The 19,279-nt window shown below is 57.2% G+C and overlaps 2 protein-coding genes across 2 annotated transcripts; both read left to right on the top strand.

The window, feature by feature from the left end:
* Window positions 1-4,457: 4,457 nt before the first annotated feature.
* LOC149120893 (uncharacterized) lies at window positions 4,458-7,118 on the top strand. The gene is made up of 2 exons (XM_089319119.1): window positions 4,458-4,578; window positions 5,925-7,118. Exons 1-2 carry the CDS (start codon window positions 4,503-4,505, stop codon window positions 6,677-6,679), a joined length of 831 nt encoding a protein of 276 aa, XP_089175245.1. The 5' UTR covers window positions 4,458-4,502; the 3' UTR covers window positions 6,680-7,118.
* An 8,887-nt stretch (window positions 7,119-16,005) lies between these two features.
* On the top strand, window positions 16,006-19,036 carry TBC1D28 (TBC1 domain family member 28). The gene is made up of 4 exons (XM_070063268.2): window positions 16,006-16,318; window positions 16,763-16,870; window positions 17,954-18,063; window positions 18,838-19,036. Exons 1-4 carry the CDS (start codon window positions 16,280-16,282, stop codon window positions 18,905-18,907), a joined length of 327 nt encoding a protein of 108 aa, XP_069919369.2. The 5' UTR covers window positions 16,006-16,279; the 3' UTR covers window positions 18,908-19,036.
* The last annotated feature ends 243 nt before the right edge of the window (window positions 19,037-19,279 follow it).

Raw genomic sequence — 19,279 nt, 5'->3', positions numbered from 1 at the left:
GCTTATTTCACTCAGCATGATGTGTTCCAGATTCCTCCATTTTGTTGCAAATGACTGGATTTCATTGTTTCTTACTGCGGTATAGTATTCTAAAGAGTACATATCCCATAATTTCTTTATCCAGTCTACCGTTGATGGGCATTTAGGTTGGTTCCAGGTCTTGGCTATTGTGAATTGTGCTGCAATAAACATTAGGGTGCAGACCGCTTTTGTGTTTGCCAATTTAAATTCCTTTGGGTAAATTCCAAGGAGTGGGATGGCTGGGTCGAACAGTAGGGTTATCTTCAGGTTTCTGAGGAATCTCCAGACTGACTTCCATAGTGGCTTGACCAGTTTGCATTCCCACCAACAGTGGGTTAGTGTCCCTTTTTCCCCACATCCTCGCCAGCATCTGTTGTTGGTAGATTTCTGTATGTGAGCCATTCTAACCGGGGTGAGGTGAAACCTCATTGTGGTTTTGATTTGCATTTCCCTGAGTGCTAATGATCTTGAACATTTTTTCATGTGCCTGTTGGCCATTTGGATTTCCTCTTTTGAAAAATGTCTATTGAGGTCCTTGGCCCATCTCTTAAGTGGGTTGTTGGTTTTGTTGTTGTGGAGTTTCTTGATCTCTTTGTAGATTCTGGTTATTAACCCTTTATCTGTTGCATAGTTTGCAAATATTTTTTCCCATTCTGTCGGTTGTCTCTTCACTCTCCTGACTGTTTCTTTTGCAGTACAGAAACTTCTCAATTTGAGGCAATCCCAGTAGTTGATTTTGGCTTTGACTGCCTGTGCCTCCCGGGTCTTTCCCAGAAACTCTTTGCTTGTGCCAATATCTTGAAGGGTTTCTCCAATGTTCTCTAATAACTTGATGGTGTCAGGTCGTAGATTTCGGTCTTTAATCCATGTTGAGTGGATTTTTGTGTAAGGTGTAAGGTAGGGGTCTTGCTTCATGCTTCTGCACATGGAAATCCAGTTTTCCCAGCACCATTTAGTGAATAGACTGTCCTTGCTCCAGGAATTGGTTTTAGATCCTTGATCAAATATAAGTTGGCTGTAGATGTTTGGGTTGATTTCTGGTGTTTCAATTCTGTTCCATTGGTCTATCCATCTGTTTCTGTACCAGTACCATGCTGTTTTGATTACAACTGCCCTGTAGTGTGTCCTGAAATCTGGTGTTGTGATGCCTCCAGCTTTGTTTTTGTTGTACAAGATTGCTTTAGCTATTCGAGGTCTCTTTTGCCTCCATATGAATTTCAGCATCATTTTTTCTAGATCTGAGAAGAATGTCTTTGGTATCCTGATTGGAATTGCATTGAATCTATAAATTGCTTTTGGGAGAATGGACATTTTGATGATGTTGATTCTTCCAATCCATGAGCATGGAAGATTTTTCCATTTTTTGGTATCCTCTTCTATTTCTTTCTTTAAGACTTTGTAATTCTCATCGTAGAGATCTTTCACGTCCTTGGTTAAGTTTATTCCAAGGTATTTGATTGTTTTTGTAGCTATTGTGAATGGGATTGATCTTAGCAGTTCTTTCTCAGCCATGGCATTGCTTGTGTATACAAAGGCTGTTGATTTTTGTGCATTGATTTTATATCCTGCCACTTTGCCAAACTCCTCTATGAGTTCCAATAGTCTCTTAGTAGAGTTCTTTGGATCCCCTAAGTAAAGAATCATATTGTCTGCAAAGAGGGATAGTTTGACTTCTTCCTTCTCAATTTGTATTCCTTTAATTTCTTTTTCTTGTCTGATGGCTCTGGCTAAAACTCCCAGAACTATGTTAAATAGCAGTGGTGAGAGTGGTCATCCCTGCCTGGTGCCAGATCTCAGTGGAAATGCTTCCAACTTGTCCCCATTTAATAGGATGCTGGCCATGGGTTTTTCATGAATTGCTTTGATTATATTGAGGAATGTTCCTTCTATACCCAATTTGCTTAGAGTTTTCATCATGAAAGGGTGTTGAATTTTATCGAATGCTTTCTCTGCATCAATTGAGATAATCATATGGTTTTTCTTTTGCAGTCTGTTAATGTGGTGAATCACATTGATTGATTTGCGAATGTTGAACCATCCCTGCATACCAGGGATAAATCCCACTTGGTCTGGGTGGATGATTTTTCTGATGTGTTGTTGTATTCTATTGGCGCGAAATTTATTGAGGATTTTTGCGTCTATGTTCATCAGGGATATTGGTCTATAATTTTCTTTTAGTGCTGCGTCTTTCTCTGGCTTAGGGATTAAGGTGATGCTGGCTTCATAGAAAGAATTTGGGAGGATTCCCTCTTTTTCAATTGTTCTGAATAGTTTGAGAAGAAATGGGATTAGTTCTTCTTTAAATGTCTGGTAGAATTCAGCAGTGAATCCATCTGGTCCTGGGCTCTTCTTTGTTGGGAGGGCCTTTATTACTGTTTCGATTTCTGTTTCAGTTATGGGTCTATTTAGGTTTTCTGTGTCTTCATGGCTCAATTTTGGTAGATTGCATGTGTCCAGGAATCTATCCATTTCTGATAGATTTTCCTGTTTGCTGGCATACAAGTCCTTGTAGTAATTTCTGATGATTCTTTTTATTTCTGTGGTGTCTGTTGTTATGTTTCCTTTTTCATCTCTGATTTTATTGATTTGGGTCTTTTCTTTTTTTCAGTTAGTTGGGCCAATGGGGTGTCCATTTTGTTTATTTTTTCAAAAACCCAGCTTCTCACTCGGCTGATTTTTTGTAATTTTTTTTTGGATTCAATCCTGTTAATTTCTTCTCTGCTTTTAATTATTTCTCTTCTCCTACTAGATTTGGGTTTGGTTTGGCTGCAGTTTTTCTAGGTCCTTGAGACACGCTGAAAGCTCATTTATTTGGTACCTTTCCAATTTCTTGATATAGGCACCTATTGCTATTAACTTGCCTCTCAATACTGCTTTTGCTGTATCCCATAAGTTTTGATATGTTGTGTTGTGAAAACTTCTAAATGTTCTTATCATAAATTTTTTGAAATCCATATCTTGCATTTCTTCTATCTCATCATCTTCATAATCTTGGCTTGGGGTGTTTTGTTTATTTGGAGGCATCATAGTGTCATCGTTGATCTTGTTCCCTCGATTTCTGTGTTTGTTGCTTGGCATAGTTAATTCTTCTTTCGTCACTGTGCTTTTTTTTTTTTATACTATGTCTGTGTTAAGTGGACTGCCTGCTGTTGGAGGAGCCTTGGAGGCTTGAGATGGGTGTGGCCTGAGAGCTCTGCTTGGTTCTTCTGGGTTATGGGTGTGCAAAGGTGACACCCTCAGGTTATGCGTGGTAAATCTCTCCTTTTTATTTATTTATTTAGGAGGTAAGTAATAACGCACCGCACTGCTGTGCAGAATTGATGGTATTTAGCTTCAGATCTCTGGCTTCTACCCAAAGAGTCTGTGCAGGCTCTGTTTCTCCTCTGGACTCCCACTGGGTTGCCTAGGCTACTGAATTGTAGTGACTCAGTTCCTTAGCTCTCCCTAGTTGTTATCTAAATCCAGAGTGAAGGCCTGCTCTTTGTCTCTTGCTTGCCTTTGCAAGGTTGGCAGAGAGAGAAACTCCTCTGTACCAGTACCCCCCCACACACCTTTTTTCCTTCTCTCCTGTAGTCAGTCTGGTGAACTTTCTCGCTCCCCTCTAGATTCTGACCACCATTTCCCCGCCAATGTCTCAGGTTACTGAGCTCACCTCCCCTTCCAGCACCGATGTGTGGACTCAGAGCCCTGGGCGTCCCTGCTCTCCCTGCTGGTGTCTGTGTGACATCCACTCCCCTTCCTGCACCGGCACACAGACCATGCAGCTCCCGCAGCTCGGCTTCCACGTGGTGGGCGACCTTGTTCTCCCAGTAGGTCCTCCGAGTCACAGCCACTAGATCTGGAAGAGTTTCCTCTGCAGTTTTTTCCTGATCCTTTTTCTAGGCTACCATAACTCCACTTTTATTAAACTAAATTTTCCCGCACTATCGGTGTGCGCCCTCACTGTTCCGCCATCTTGGCTCCACCCCGTCCTTCAATAAAAATATTTTATTTATTTGAGAGGTAGAGTTATAGACAGAGAAAGACATAGAGAAAGGTCTTCCTCTGCTGGTTCACTCCCTAAATGGCTGCAGTGGCAGGAGCTGAGCTGATCAGAAGTCAGAAGCCAGGAGCTTCTTCCAGCTCTCTCACAGGGGTGCAGGGGCCCAAGCACCTGGGCTATCTCCTACTGCTTCCCAAGGCCATAAGCAGAGAGCTGGCTTGGAAGAGGAGCAGCTGGGACGCAAACTGGCCACATACAGGATGTGGTGTGGCAGGTGGAGGCTTAGCCTACTGTACACAGCACAGGCCCCTATTGATCTTGCTATTTCTTTGAAAGGCAGAGAGACAGAGATCCTCAATATCCTGGGTCACTGCTCCTGCAGTCTCCCCCTGTCCCCTGTAGTGACACTGCACACCCACCCCTGTGGGCCCTGCTGAGGCCCTGACGGCGGGTCCTCCAATGCCTCTGTCCCCAGGTGCCGTTCCCCCTGGCTCTGAGGATGCGGGACATCTACATCCTGGAGGGCGAGCACATGCTCCCAGCCATGGCATACACGGCCGTCAAGATCCATCACAGTGAGTCCTCAGGGCCCACAGAGGCCCGGGTGCTGGGGACGGAGGAGCTGGGGGTCCCCCTGCCTGTCCCTCGTGAGTAGGGCTTGAGGGAGGGATGAGGGGGTTGGGGAGGCCTGGGTTCCCTTCAGGAGGGCACTGAGAATCCCCCTGTTGCATCCCCAATCCCAGGCCCCCACAGACCACAAGGAGAAGTGGCCAGGGTCATCCCACTGTCAATTGGCCCCTGAGCAGTCGCTCCAGTGCTAGGCTTGACACCCAAGACATACTGGCCCGATGACCACAACTGTCTGCACACAGGACCCTCCTAGGACAGGTGGGTGGGTTTCCACCTGCATGTGGGCAGGGCTAGAGGGAGGTGGGGCTGTGGGAGACCCTGTGCAGTGAGGGGGAAACAGGCCGGCAGAGAATCCCCTTCAGCCATCTGAGAACCCCTGGAAGGCCCAGGTAACCTGAGCCCAGTTGTGGGGGCCGAGTGCACTCCTGTGAGCAGGGCTGGGCACAGAGGCAGGCGCTGGGGGCCCCCGCGGCAGAACACAAGTGCAACTGAGTGTGGGCTCTGCAGCCCTAGCCTCGGGCCAACAGAAGGCAGCGGGACCCGGAGCATCGCTGGCTTCTGGGCTCTAGTGGGGAGGGGTCCCCGTGCTCCTCCCCTGCTGCTGCTGCCATCAAGGACCTGAGCGCCTGGGTCCCCATGCAGAGCAGAGATGGGTTTGTCCCAGCTCTGAGGCTCTAAGTGGGGGCCCAGGTGCAGGCTGTCCAGGCACTGGGGAGGCCCCACTGTGCCTCCAGGTGCTGCCTCCCCTGGGTGCTTGTAGGACAGTAGCAGTGACAGCCCAGTCTCACCAGGAAAGAGACAGTGGCCCAGGGGCAGAGGACACAGGGCACCCCTGCCACCTCTTTAGAAACTGCATTCCCTGTCCCCAAGGGCCTAAACCGATCTCCATGTCTGCCCCACAACCCCAGCTCTCACCCCCATCATCTTAGGCTCAGTTCCTTTCCAGCCATGTAGGAGGGACTCAGATGTGGGTAACTCAGCGAATGCACTGTTAGGGCGCAGGAGTTCAGGTGGGGTAGGTGACGGGGTCCTGAGTTGGTGCCTCAGTCCCCAGAGATGAGAGTGAGGTGGGGAGTTCAGGGCCATCCACCCTGTGGGACTGTGCAGGAGGAGCCGGCGGTGTCCCAGGGCTCCCCTGGCCCGGGCTGCACACACCCTCCCGTCTGGGGCCAGCAGCCTGGAAGAGTCCTCAGCGTCACACGTGGTGATGGGGACCCCAGGGTTTTGTCGGGGCAAGCACCGAGCAGGCCAGACCGGGGCTGTGGTAAACAAACCGTGTCTCTTCTTGCAGCCAAGGCTATAAAACGGTGCAGCAGGACCCTGGGGCAGGCACGCGTCTCCCAGATGCACGTTCCTGCCCCCACTGCTCCGAAGGCCAGAATCACCATTCAGGACACAGTGGCAGTGTGGGAGCAGACCAGGGGTCCCGCTACTCGTGCAGTGATGATCCGTCCTCCAGAAAGCTTTGGCCTCTGCATCGCCGAGAGGGAAGGCATGGAGGAGGAGGAGAGCTGGGAAGGCAGCCCAGAGCCCCTCGGCCTGGGCTCCCCTGTGGGGACCGCAGAGTCTCCAGCTGCGGCCAGCCCCACAGAGTCTCCAGAGTCCTCGAGGAGGTGGGGAGGCCTGTGCCAGTGCGCCAGTCTCCCTAACCTGAGCAGGCCAGAGCACAGGGAGGACAACTTCTCCGACGCTGGCAGCCGGGAGGGCCTGTGGATGTGGGCTCCTCCACGGGCCTCGGAGCCCCCAGAACCAGGGCCCATGCAGGCTGTCCCCGCCTGGGGGCCACGGCTGAAGACTTCCCCCTACTGGCATGGCAGCCCCACGCACTCTGGGGACAGTCACGGGCTGGAGCCGGCCAGAGCCAGCCCTGGGCTGGGAGACCAGGCCCGCGTGCCCTCCCTGGCCAGAGGCCTCCTTACCTCCTATTCCACAGGGCACCTGGATGATGGGTGCCTCCTAGAAGAGAGGCCAAGTCCACCATCTGTCCTGCCCAGGCTGGGCAGCAGCCTTCCGTGTGTCTTCACGGCATCCTATGCACTTGGTTGAGCCCCCACCGCCCAGGCTCTTCCTGGGGCCAGGACACCCTGACACTGGAAGACAACAGCCGTGCCAGGAACCACTGTACTCTCCTCCCCGCCCCCCTCCCCCACCGCCACCCTCAGGTGGTGCTGAGCCTGTATTAAATTGTCCCATGGAAAGGAGTTTGCTCCAGTTTGTGACCCCGGTGCCCAGCGGCAGCAAGCTTCCCCGTGTTCCTGGGGAGATGGGTGGTTCCACAGCCCCCATCCTCAGGCAGAGACCCGCTCAGGACCCTGCAGGCACAGAAGAAACTCCTGGCTCCTGGCTTTGGATCGGCACAGCTCTGGTGGTTGTGGCCATCTGGGGAGTGAACGAGCAGATGGAAGACCTCTCTCTCTGTCTTTGCCTCTCCTCTCTCTGTGTAACTCTGACTTTCAAATAAATAAATAAATATTTTAAAAATGTATTATGTAAAAAATGAATTATGTATTCAAAATGTAGAGTGGCAGTGAAAGAGAGACAAATCCTTCATCTACTGGTTGATTCCCCAGAAGTCCTTGAGGTCCAGTTCTATGCCAAGCGAAGGTCAGGAACCAGAATTCCAACTGTGACTCCCATGCGGGAGCAGCGGCCCACATATTGGGGCCGTCTTCCACTGCTTTCCCAGGCCTGTTGGCAGAGAGCTGGAGCCGAAGCTGAGCAGCTGGGACTCGAACCAGCTCTCCACTATGGGATGCCATCATTGCAAGTTAGCACCACCCTGGCCCGTGCACTTTAAATGCTAATATCCATGAGCTTACTGAAGTCCTCTCCTACCCATGTGAACGTGTCCTTGTTTAGAGACTTCGGAGAAGCAGGCCACGCCCTCAGCTCCTCTGACAGCCCTCATGTTCCTGGAGCTCCCGTCCCTCCACAAGGGAGGGAAACCATGGAGAACTGAAGACGGGAGGGTGAGCCCAAGCGCGCAGGGGCGAGTGTGCACTGGGGCTGAGCCTGGCTGTCACTCCTACTGGCCTCCCAGCTCCTGCTGGGCTGCACCCTGGGGAGCCCCAAGCACATCAGCGCTCCCCACCAGGCCCTCTTGCTGCTCCTGGCCACAGTGGACAGCAGAAGGCAAGCGTGTGCAGGTGGACGAGAGCAGAGCAAGCCAAGGAAGTGGAACTCGCCTTAGCACAAGCTTCCCTCTACCAGCCCAGTCCTGCCACAGCAAGAACTCACGTGCAGGGCAGGTGCTGGGGCACAGCGGGTTCCACTGCTGCTTAGGATGTGGGCATCACAGGTCAGAACGCCTAGAGTCCTGTCCCACTGCTGCTTCCTGGCCAGCTTCCGGCCAGCCCCAGCTGTGCTCCCCTGTGTGGGGAGGTGAACTTGCAGCTGCAAGACTTCCCTCACCATATGGGTGGTGGTTCCAGTCCCAGGCATTCCTCTTCTGATCTAGCTCTCTGCTATGGTCTGGGAGAGCAGTAGAAGATGGCCCAGGTCCTTGGGCCCCTGCACCCACATGCGAGACCCTGAAGAAGCTCCTGGCTTCGGATCGACGCAGCTCCGGCTGTTGTGGCCATCTGGGGAGTGAACCAGCGGGCGGAAGACCTCTTGTTCTCTGACTCTGTCAATGCTTCTCTGCAACTGTGGCTTTCAAATAAATTAAAAAAAAAAAAAAAATGGAAGGAGGCCATGGAGGGAGGGAGACTGGGGCAGGAGCTGGCAGAGGCAGCAGGGTGGGAGAGGGTGTGTGCGGGGAAGCCAGGGACAGAAGGGAGCTGGGCTCCCCTGGGGCGTCTTTCGGGGAGCACAGGTGCGGGAAGAGATGGAGAAGTCGTGCACGACCCCTGCCTTTTGACAAGGCTGCACTTCTCTGAGTGTCCTGGTTCTGTTCTCCCCACGGGAAGACAAGGACCTGGGCATCTCTCCCAGCCCAGTCAGGGTCCTCGACACCCAAAGAACAGAATGTGGTCAAATGCCAAGTAGGTGTTTAGAGACAACTGGTCTACCCCGTGTCCCCTAGCCTTCAGGGCCATGAGTGCAAGAGAGAAGCAGAGGAGCTGTACTCCGGCCTGCCCGCCACACTGGCACTGGGTCTCCTGCAGTTCCCATAGTCACAGCAGCCAGTCGTCAGGGTCCCAGCCAAGGTGCGAGAGGCTGAGCTGGCCCAGGGCTCCAGAGGCCCTGTGTGGTGCTTTCTCCCCTTGCCCAGGCAGGGTTTCCACTGGTTCTGCGCCTTCCCTGCACCCAGGCATGGGCCCATGGTCAGGTCCCTGGGAAGAGAGAGGGAGAAGGAGCTAAGCCCTGTGTTAATCCAGGGCTGGACTTGGCCACTATCAACACACACACACGTGCGCCCTCTGCAACTGCAGGTCATGCAAGCTGTGGCCTGGGTTGGGCGTGGAGCCCCCCACCCCCGGGAGGACAGGCCCCTCCTGCCCCACTGGGGACACAGAGCAGGTATAAAGGGCCCCGCGATGGCAGCGGCTGTCCCTGCACCATGAAGCCTGCTGCTTGCCTGGTGCTGCTCGGCGCTGCCTGGCTCCTGTTCTCTCTTGCCAGTGGGTGCCAGCCACGGACGCCTGGGCTGGGGGTGCTCTGGGGGCAGGGGCCAGCTTTCCAGGGCAGTGCTGGCTCCCAGGGTGGGTGAAGGGACGCACCTGCCGTGACCCATGCCTTCCATTTCTCTTCAGATTGTGACATCTGCCGGCTGTGCAGACAGCTGTTTATGAATTTCTGTCAGGACCCTCCGATGAGTATATTTCCTATGTGCAAAATTACCAAAGTGACCCGCTAGTGCTGCAAAACGCCCTTGCGCTGAAGCAGTGGGAGATGGGAAACTGACAGCAGAGGAGAAGGGGCACGCGATCAGTGCTGTGGTGAGTCCAGCTGGGCCTGGCCCAACACCGGCTCCTTCCGGGGCTCTGGGGAGGGGCACTGCTCGTGCCCACCACAGCCCAGCCTGGGACTCTGTGGGAAGAACCTCCAGATGAGGATGCAGAGTTGGGGGCCGCCCCCCCCCCCCCACGGTGCGGGAAAGGACAGGGAGGGAGACTGTGTGGACCCGGAGCCCTGGGCTCCATGGCTGTTCAGCTCCCCCAGGCAGGCCCAAGACCCTCCAGGGCCGCTGTCCCCACGGCAGCCCTGCCTCTGTGTAAAATCTCAGCTCTGGCCTCCCTGGCCACAGCCTCTCCAGCGCCCGAGTCGAATCTTCTCCAAGCGGTGACCACTGGGTGCTGTCTGCCTTCAAATCTCACTAACTCACCCTGACCCCTCAGGTGCCCTCCTCCACCCCCAGACCTCATGTTTCCTTCTCCCTGGACCCCAAACGGCCATCTGGGGCTCCGGAGCCTGGAATTAGACCTCCAACAGCCCTTCCTGTCCTCCCGGGCCTGGCGACAGCTGGGGAAAAAGCAGACCAAACCCTGACTGCAGGTGGAGCACAGGCAGGGATGGGCACTGCTAGGCTGCAAGTGTGCCAGAGACAGAAGGGGCCAGCGGACTGGGGTCTGTGCATTCCTGGAGGCCCCCGGTGCCACTGCCACCTTGCCAGGCCTTCTGTGTAGCCCCTGCCTGTCCCAGCCTCGCCTGCACCCCCCACAGAGAACCTCCCCCCTCATTCCTCATCAAGGGAGGGATTTTTAGGAGAGCTTCTCAGGCACCCAGGGTGTAGGAGAGGATCTGACTTCAGCTGCCCAGATCCAGTGCCAGGCTGCAGCTCCTCCCCAGGAAGTGCCCTGTGCCTGTGCCCTGCAGGTGTCTCTAGGCCCCGGCCTCACCAGGTGTCCCGACTTCTCTTTGCAGAGTAAAATCTTCTCAGATCCTCTTTGTTAAGGGAGCCCTCCTGGCCAGAAGACCCAGGGCCACCCTGGGCCTACATTCTCAGCAGGTGCAGCCCCGCGCACTGGCGGCCTCTCAAAGGAGGAGGCAGCAATAAAAGCCCGCATTGCACAGAGTCTGCTCAGTGCTGGACCGGACACCGGGCGTGGGTGTGGGAGGCGGGCGGTGCAGCGGGGCCGGCTGCCGTGACTGCCAGTGGCGGCTGGATCCAGGGCTGTCCGTGTTGTTCCTGCAGGGGTGCAGTGTGGGGCGGGGTGGGGGGGTGTGGTCTCCGTCGGCATGGCCGAGATCCGCAGGACACACGCTTCACTGACCAGGCGTAGCCGGCTAGCCAGCTTCAGAGCGGCAGTGAGAGTCCCAGCGTCACCGTGAGCACACTGCGGCTCAGAGCCGGGGCGCGTGCCCAACTGCACAGCAGCTGCCACTCTGCTGTCCCGCCCTCTGCAGGGAGACCCGCTCGGCTGCTCATTTTGTGGCCGTGCACGGTGGCAGTGGTGCCCACCTATAGATGGATATGAGACCTCCCACCTCCAGGCCCAAGAGACATAAGGGGTGGGAAGGGGTCCCTGACCAGACAGAAGGACCTAAAGGTCAGGGGGCATGAACGCCCCTGGCCATGATCCAGAAATCCTCTCTCCTGCCTCAGCTGGTCCCAGTGCCAACCCCCAACTGTGGACGCAGCTGTGACCCCGCAAACACACCCCGCGTGGGGTCTCCCGCACAGTGGGCCCAGGGTCTGGGTGTCTGCGGTGGCTCAGCCCTGTGGTCATGATGCTGCCGCCTGTCTCAGGCCCCCCGCATTCCTGTCTGTGCCCTCTGGGCCTGGATCTGCCACCTGCCCCCTGCTCTGTCACAACTCACTGAGGGCACTCGGCACAGGGCTGTCTCGGGAGAAACATCTGTGTCATCCTGGTGACCAAGGAGCTGCTGGGAGGCCCAGACAGTGGCCGCTCCTGTCACCGGTGGCTTGCTGGAGGGGGGCAGGGTGGGCTGATTCTTTTCCTGTTTCTCCCACACTTGTACCTGGGCTGGCTTCACAGAGAGAAGAGGTCGGGGTGGGCGCTCCAGGCAGCGGTGAAGTCCCGGATTGGGGTGCCCACATCCCCAGTCAGAGGGCCTGGTTCTACTCCCAGCTCCTTGGCTGCCATTCCAGCTCCCCGCTAATGCACACTCGGGGGTTCAGGTGGCACCTGCAGGTGGTGGTCCAAGCACTGGGGTTCCATCACCCAGGAGGGAGGGAGACCCAGATGCATTTCCTGCCTTTGGCTGGCCCAGCCCTGATTCTGGGAGCCCAGCACTCATGCCTTCCCAGGGCCCCACCCCATCTCACCTAGCAACCTCCTACTCTGCCCACCTCTTAAAGGTCCCACACCCCTCTTGGTGCCACAAACTCTGTCTAAAGCACTTACCCCAGGGGAGACCTGCTCTTTGTGCTCACTGAGCTCTCTCCACAGAGGAGCAATGGGGGACCCCTGCCTCTGCAGGAGTGAAAGGGAGCCCAGGGGACGGGAGGGCTTGGGGAGCAGAGACCCCCTCATTACCCCACCTGTGGGACCCTGGGGCTGTGTCCCACCAGACTCCGTCCGACAGATGCAAATCTATGTGCAGTGAGGACACAGGCGACACCAGGTGTCTCGGTCAGCTCTCTGCTGCTGTGACAGAATCCCACAGACTGGGGCGATGTCCAAGCCACACGAGCTGATTGGCTCACGTCTCTGGAGGGCCTTCATGCTGCATCCAACATGGTGGCCAACATCCCATGGGGGTGCAGGGAGAGGCGGGTAGAGTCAAAGATGTAGAGAGAAAGAGGGAGAGAAGTAGAGGAACTTGCTTTTATTTTGAACTTTAATTTTTATTGTTTAAAGATTTATTTATTTTAAGGCCTCAGCCACTGGCCACTGCAGGCCCATGCTGAGGGGAACAGTGGATGGAAGCAACCACACCCCAAGATCCACGAATTAAACATATGTAACAACACCTTGATGATAAGGAAACATTTGTAGCAACAACAATGGGAACTCACCCCTGTGCACCCTAAGCCACCCCAGGAGGCCAGCATCAGTCCATGCAGGAGCTGGGTTGGGGCCCATGCACCCATGCTCCCTGCACACGGACTCTGGGGAACAAACCTCCCCCCCAGTGAAGGAAAATGCAATGTGGAGAACACTAAGCCTAGGCATCTGGAGTTTGAACTCAGGCAGAGAAAGGAAAACGAATGGGCGTCTTCCACCCAATTAGGAACATTACACTGCTGAAGCTGAGTGGTCCCCATTCAGCACTCGCTGTGTTATTTTACAGCACTTTGTGAGTCTTCCAAAGAGTTTACAATGCAATTTAAAGCAGAGACGCTGAGTGGGGAGGGGGAATAAAAGAATCAGTTAAAACCCAAGTGTTGCTGGACAGCATCTCTGGACACGACACAGCGGTGCACTCATTCACACTCCGCAGAGGAGGCCAGCAGGTGTGTGGGTGACCAGGGCCCTGCACCCTGTGGTCTCCATGCCAGGGCAGGGGAAGTGGGCAGGGAGGCAGAGCAGTGGGCCCTTGAAGGGAAAAGAACCGACTGTGGCCCCCAGGTGGCAGCTTAGGGGCAGTGTGGGGCCCAGGACCAAGGAGGTGCTGGGGGAGGGCTGAGCCACTTTCCCAGGGGGAGCAACCTTGCGATCAGCACCCCGGGGAGCCGCGGGCTTGTGGCTACTCCTGCCTGCGGCCTGACGCGTGCTGTCCCTGTCCTTATGGTCAGCAGCAGCCCGGTGTTACCAGCATGCGGCTCAGGTGCTGGTGCCCAGGAGTTCTCAGTGCTCTGTGCCTGAAGCCCTGGCCCGTGTCCAGGACAGGGCCCTGGTTCCCGCTCTGGACAGGCTGGGCCATGCTGGCTTGAGGTGCTCAGCGGGAGGCTCCCCTGCCTCCATCCCAGAGGACCCCTGTGTCCACCTCCTACAACTCCAGGGGAGAAGGGCTGGAACAGAGCAGGAGGGGCAGCAGAGGGTGGCAGTGCTGGGGTGGGGCCTGTGGTAGGACAGGAGGCTGCTCCCCCGGGAGTCTCAGTTCAGGTCATGGCAGGGCAGCCCCGAGTGTGGGGACAGGTCTATGTGGGACTCCCTATGTGACCTTCTGTTCTAAGAAAGAGGCCTTCACAGTTGGGCTGTAATACAATTGCAGAGGCAGAAAGGAGGGGCGGGGGGTGCCGGTTGCCTGAGACTTGGGACCGTGACGGCAGGTGGCAGAGGGCCCTGGCACCCCTGGTTCCGGGGCAGTTCTGCCAGAGCCCTGCCCTCTCACCTGGGCCCTGGGGAGAACACAGGCCCCACTTCTGGTGACCTTTAATGAAGCCAGGCCTGAGGACCCTGAGCCCTGCCACAGCAGAGCCACTAGGGATTGGCTGGCAGGCTTCTGTGATGTCACAGTCACTGAGATGCGCACTCTGGGCTGGGAGGCGACCAGAGGCCAGTAGTGCGTCTACTGCCCAACTGACCAGTTGGTAGTATAGGCAGCAGGCGCATTTCAGAGAATCACATGGATTCGCGATGGAGGTGAGTGGCACTTGCTCTAACGAGCTGTGGCGTGGGGAAGGTCCCGCCAGGGGGGCGGCCCTGGTCTCCCACACCGGATTCCATGGGCGATGTGGTGGAGCTCTGAGTGCTGCCCCTGTGTGCAGAGTGTGTACACAGTCGTCTCATTCCTCCCGCTCTGCTGGTCACCAGTGTTGAATGGGCCTGGGTGTGAGTCTGTGTCTGGACACGGGTTCAAGACTAGGTGTCGGGTCAGCTGGTATCAGGTGGGCAGGGAGGCCGGCTCTGAGAGCCCCAGAGATGCGGGAGCTGGGAGCAGGCCAGGGAGCCCCGTAGACTTGGGACTTGGGCCCCCTGGAGGACACGTGGCTGCCAGCCTGGGGGAGGAGCATCCTTTCCAAGGGCAGGGGAGGCAAGGTGGGGGCTGTCCTTCCCCAACCGTCCGTAGTCAATGAGCTCTGCACAAGTCATAATCCAAGGACCCGGCCACCAGGTGCCCGCCTGCCTGGCTGTGTGGCTGCCCCACCTCTGACCAGGGGGACAGCCCTCAAAGCAGCATTCCTGTGGGCTCCCCAGTGCTGGCTCCCATGTGCGTGTGTGTCTTACAGATTGGATATGAACGCCCTGAGGTCCCGGAGGGCCCAGGAGCGAGCAGAGCTCATCAATAAATATGAGCAGGTACTGGCCAGGGTGCTGGGGGAGGAGGTGGGGCCCTGCCTCAAGGACTGTGCCTGTGAGAGCCAGACCCCGCCTCCCTGGGGACACGGGGGAGGGGGCAGGTGGACAGCTCCCCCAGTGACTTCTCATCCGGGTCCCCTCTCGGCTGCAGGGACGCCGAGGAGCGGCACTGTTGGTGCCCGAAGAAGAGGACGATGAGGGCGGCTGCCTCGTCCCAGACAGGCTTGGGTTCCTGCAGTGAGTCCTCCACACCCCAGCTCACCCCAGGGCGGGACTGGGGTCAGAAACCCCAACATGAGGCGGCACACCTGTCCCCGGCCCCGACCTTGAGCCCAGCTGTGGTCACAGGCAGTCACTGGTCAGCATTTGGGGGCAGGAGTCGGACGTGGAGGCTGTTCCCACAGATGTCGGGGAGAGAGGCCCCGTTGCTGGAGGGTGGGCTCCGGTGACCTGGAGGGATGGAGCCATCTCGGGCCATCTCTGGCATGACTCAGCAGCCCACCTTAGCACGGGGATAAGGGCTTCTGCCTCCATGTTGTGCCAGAACCTGGAGAATAAGCAGGAGCAGAGTGGTGGAGAGATGGCCAGGGTCTGGGCTGACAGAGGAGGGGGTGAGGTGGGGCGCATGACCTCAGGAGGCCAGGGCACGGGGGGAGGGTGGGCAGTGGGGGACCCTGAGGGGTGTGGGGGTCCCAGGTACCTCGAGCCCCAGGTGCACACTCACAGCACTGAGCATCTCTCAGGCAGGCCACCCAGACTCGGTCAGTTCCAGGGTGACGTCCTGGGCAGAGCTGATGTGGGGATATAGCTGCCTCAGCCCTGGGCAGCCTGGCCCTGCTCAGGACAGCCAGCCCCCAACCGCTGTGGGGGGCTGCCACACACCCACGAAGGTGGACCTCTGACAGGCCTGGAGCCCCCCACTGGCAGCAAGGGCCCCTGCCTGGCCCTAGGCTCCCTGTGCTCATGGTCACCAGCCCCTCCCTCCCCATCTCAGTCCCCTGGGCTGAGAGGATGAAGCTGGTCCTTCCCTGGCCCACTAGGGAGGTCGCGGTGCCTGTTGTGGTCCTGTCCTCACCTCTCCGCCTCCCTTGCTTTCCAGTGAGCAGAAGCTGCCCCAAGACAGCACCCCGGGGGCAAAGGTAAGGACAAGTCCTTGGCCATGGGCCAGTCATCTGGAAGCAGAGCTGGGCAGAGGGGGCACGTGGGGCTCGGCAGTGGTGAGTGGGAGCGCCATAAGGTCCTGCGATGCGGTACTTATACGGCACCTGCTGACATCTTACCACACTCACCTGTCCCAGAAGTGAGCCGCAGCTCAGGGGTGTCTGCTGTCGGCCGCCCTGACTCATTGGCATGGTTGGGAGTGACCTGGCTGGAGCTCAGGGGCTCTCCTTGACGAAGGGGCAGCTCGGGTCAGAGGCCAGGCCACCGATGCTCCCCCAGACAGAAGATCTGGGGCTCACGGTCTGTGCCTTTTCTGGCTCCTTCCATTTGAGCGCCCACAGAGCTCCTGAGCTGCATCCGAGGGCCCCTCTCAGAGCCCCAAGCTGGGCTCACACCATCCTGTCTCGTTTTCCAGCGTAAACAGGAGGTAAGAAGGATCCAGAAGTGGATAAAGATGATCAAGAACCATAGTAAATACCGCGGCAGTGACAAGGTACCGTGGCGATGAGGGCCCCTCGGGAACACTGAGAGCTGAATTGGGGTTTGAGCAGTGCCCATTCCTGTGCCAGGCACCGCCTGCCTCTCAGATGCCCAGGGGCAACTGTCCAGTCCCTAGAGACACAGGTCATGGGCACACCTCCCCATACACACAGGACACTGTCCTGGTAGAAAATCTGAAGTCACTGCTGAAGACAATCCCGGATGCAGGGCAGGCGTGGTTCCAGGAGCCCTGTAGCGGCCACTCCGTACACGGCAGAGCCGGTGCCCCTGAGCCCTTGGCCCTCCAGTCACTGTGGGTCATAAGGCCCCCATCTGGGCAGATACTCCCTCTGCCAATACACAGGGAGCCCCTGGCTTCTCCCTCTGCTGTCTCACCCTGCGCTGCCTCCACGAGTGGCCACGTTCAGCACTCACCAGAGCCTCCTCTCTCCTGTAGTTTCAGCGCAGAATCTACAAAGGCATCCCTGCCCAGGTGCGCGGGAAGGTGTGGGCCGTGATGCTGGAGGTGGACAAGAGGAAGGCCCAGAACGCGGGCAAATACGCGGTACGGCTCTGCACTCAGCCCAAGGGGGCCCGGCCTGCTCGGGCCTGCTCAGGAGCCTGAGTCTCCGTGGAGGACCGTCCCTCACTGAGCCCTCGGGAGCCTCCTCCCCATCCTGCCTTCCTCTCCCTAGATCCTAGTCAGTGCCTCCTCCACGTCTCCTCAGACCCAGCTGGGACTGGACAGGTGTGTTTTGTGCCAGAGGCTTTAACCTGCTCTCTGCTGAGCTCACCTGGGCAGCTTGGCATACGGCCAGAAGAGAGGACTTGCTGGTCCCTGATGGGCGGGGGTCTCCCAGGATGAGATCACAATGGTGTGAGGTAGGGAGCCCCACAGGCTCTGTGCTAACATGGCCTGCCCGCAGCTGGCCGGCCCTCACCTAGGCCTGCCCACAGCTGGCCCTGCCTTCACATGGACTTGCAGCCCCTGGCATTGCCCTTGCCTGGAGAGGCCGCTCCAATGGTCACACAGCTCTCAATGCTTCTGGGAAAGGAGGGAGTGAGGACTGGTGTGGGCAGAGGGCTGTCAGCTGCAGCTGGCTCTCATGGCCCCTGGCTGCCATCAGGGAGCAGGGCCCAGCTGTGTGGCCCACCCTGCCTCCCCCAAGTCTGCAGTCTGGGGCTGGCCCTGGGAGCTGGGCCTGGAGACAGTCATTGCCCAGGCTCAGCTCCAAGCCAAGGGCGGCTTGCAATGTCGAGATGGAGATGGGCCCCTCCAGCAGGGGGCAGCATGGAGCAGTGGTCAGGCTGTGGCTGACTCCTGGAGGGCAGGGCCTGAGATGTCAGTGAGAAGGCTCAGAAGCCTGGCTGGGGGCAGACCACGTCGTGCTGAGAGCTGAGGCAGGCAGGGGGAGTGCACAGGGACCTTTCAGAGCCCCTGTCTGCTGCTGACCGTCAGGGTTACGTGGGCACTGAGGCAAGTTAGGGAGCCCATGACCCTCCCTCAAGGCGGGACCCAGAAAGGAATGAGCGCTTGCAGGGAACTCCCTGTCAGCCAGAAGAGCTGACGTGGACTTGAGGTCCTTGTGTGGCAATGGGGCTTGTGCAGTTCTTGAGGCTGCCCCTCCCCCTCGTCCCTGCCCTGCAGGAGATGAAAGAGCTGGCCAGGCTGGGCGCCACTCACTTCCATCACATCGACTCCGCCATCGCATGGACTTTCAGAAACCACCTCATGTTCCGGGAACGTTACGGAATGAAGTGAGGCCTCTGGGCTGGGGAGGACCCGCGGGTGGGAGGAGCAAGGGTCCTGGGGCACATGGGGTCCCTAGGGAAGATTGGGTGCAAGCCTAAAACAGTTCATTGAGCACAGAAAACAAACTTGCCTTTTCTATAGTACACAAACTTTCCCAAAGACACTGTGGAGAGACTGAAATGAAAAGAAACACCAGGGGAGACAATAGTAGCAATCTATCTAATAAAGGTGTTGTTTCCAGAATATTCAAGGAGCCCTTCAACTCAGTCACAAGGAAGCAGTGGGCAGCCCCCCAGTACCCCGGGAACACAGGCTCGGGGGGGACCCTTCATGAACGCACACACAATTCACCTCCTCAGCGCATGAACACACGCTTATTCCCTACACCACAAAGGGGCACCAGCGCACAGCTGTGGGAGGGGGGAACTAAAACCACTGAGGACGCCGGGTGCTGCTCCCTACAAGGCTGAACGTGCATGGGAGGCTGACTCTCCACAGCTTGGACACACGGGACTGCACTCCCACAGTGGGACGCTCACCTGTGCCCTGAACACCCACCTGGGAAATGAAAGTGCACGTGACTGCGCCCTGGGAGGTGTGCGTGTCCCTGCAGGCGGCGCTCACCCACATGGTGGACAACACGCAGGTGCCCTGACGACGTCACTGCACATGAGCAGAGTGTCACGGGCCCTGCGTGTGGCTGTCAGGCTCTGTTAGGCAGAGCTGCACTGAGAGCCTCGGCAGCACAAGACACACGGCCTCTGTCCTCTCTCTTCCAGCCAACAGGCCTTATTCCACATACTGATGGCCTATTCCGTCTACAATCCTGTGAGTATTCTGGGATCATAGCGCAGGTGCTATCCCGGCAGTCCCTGCAGGGCACCCCTGGTCACAAAGATCCCAGCCTGGGTTGAGGGGGCCTCGCTCATCCACAGCTCTGAGGAAGAGCGGTGGAGGCCAGGCTCTGAGCCTCTTGGACCCAACCTCAAGTTCTGGGAGGAGAAAGGCAGCCTTCTCCTGGGCTGGTCTCCAGACCCCAGGAGCTTGGCCGTGTTGGGATGCCCCTCCCAGGACTAGCATTCCACGCAGTGGGGCGGGGGGCGAAGGCAGGGCAGATCAGGTGTACGACTTTGCTCTGGGTCCCACTGATGCCATTACACCCACCAGCCCTGTGGTTGGACCCATGGGCCTGAATCCCACTCTGTACAGCGCCACTGCCAC

The sequence above is a fragment of the Oryctolagus cuniculus genome, chromosome 18 (assembly GCF_051225735.1).
Source record: "Oryctolagus cuniculus isolate XC-2025 breed Fujian yellow rabbit chromosome 18, ASM5122573v1, whole genome shotgun sequence".
In the NCBI taxonomy this organism is placed as follows: domain Eukaryota; kingdom Metazoa; phylum Chordata; class Mammalia; order Lagomorpha; family Leporidae; genus Oryctolagus; species Oryctolagus cuniculus.
Note: the sequence above shows the minus strand (reverse complement) of the source record. Positions and strands in the feature narration are given on the sequence as shown.

Excerpts from the sequence above, each read along its gene's own strand:
- LOC149120893 (XM_089319119.1), top strand. The coding sequence starts at position 4,503 with ATGCGGGACATCTACATCCTGGAGGGCGAGCACATGCTCCCAGCCATG. Across the intron at positions 4,579-5,924 it reads GGCCGTCAAGATCCATCACA|CCAAGGCTATAAAACGGTGC; the intron begins GTGAGTCCTCAG and ends CTCTTCTTGCAG.
- TBC1D28 (XM_070063268.2), top strand. The coding sequence starts at position 16,280 with ATGATCAAGAACCATAGTAAATACCGCGGCAGTGACAAG. Across the intron at positions 16,871-17,953 it reads AGAACGCGGGCAAATACGCG|GAGATGAAAGAGCTGGCCAG; the intron begins GTACGGCTCTGC and ends CCTGCCCTGCAG. Across the intron at positions 18,064-18,837 it reads CGGGAACGTTACGGAATGAA|CCAACAGGCCTTATTCCACA; the intron begins GTGAGGCCTCTG and ends TCTCTCTTCCAG.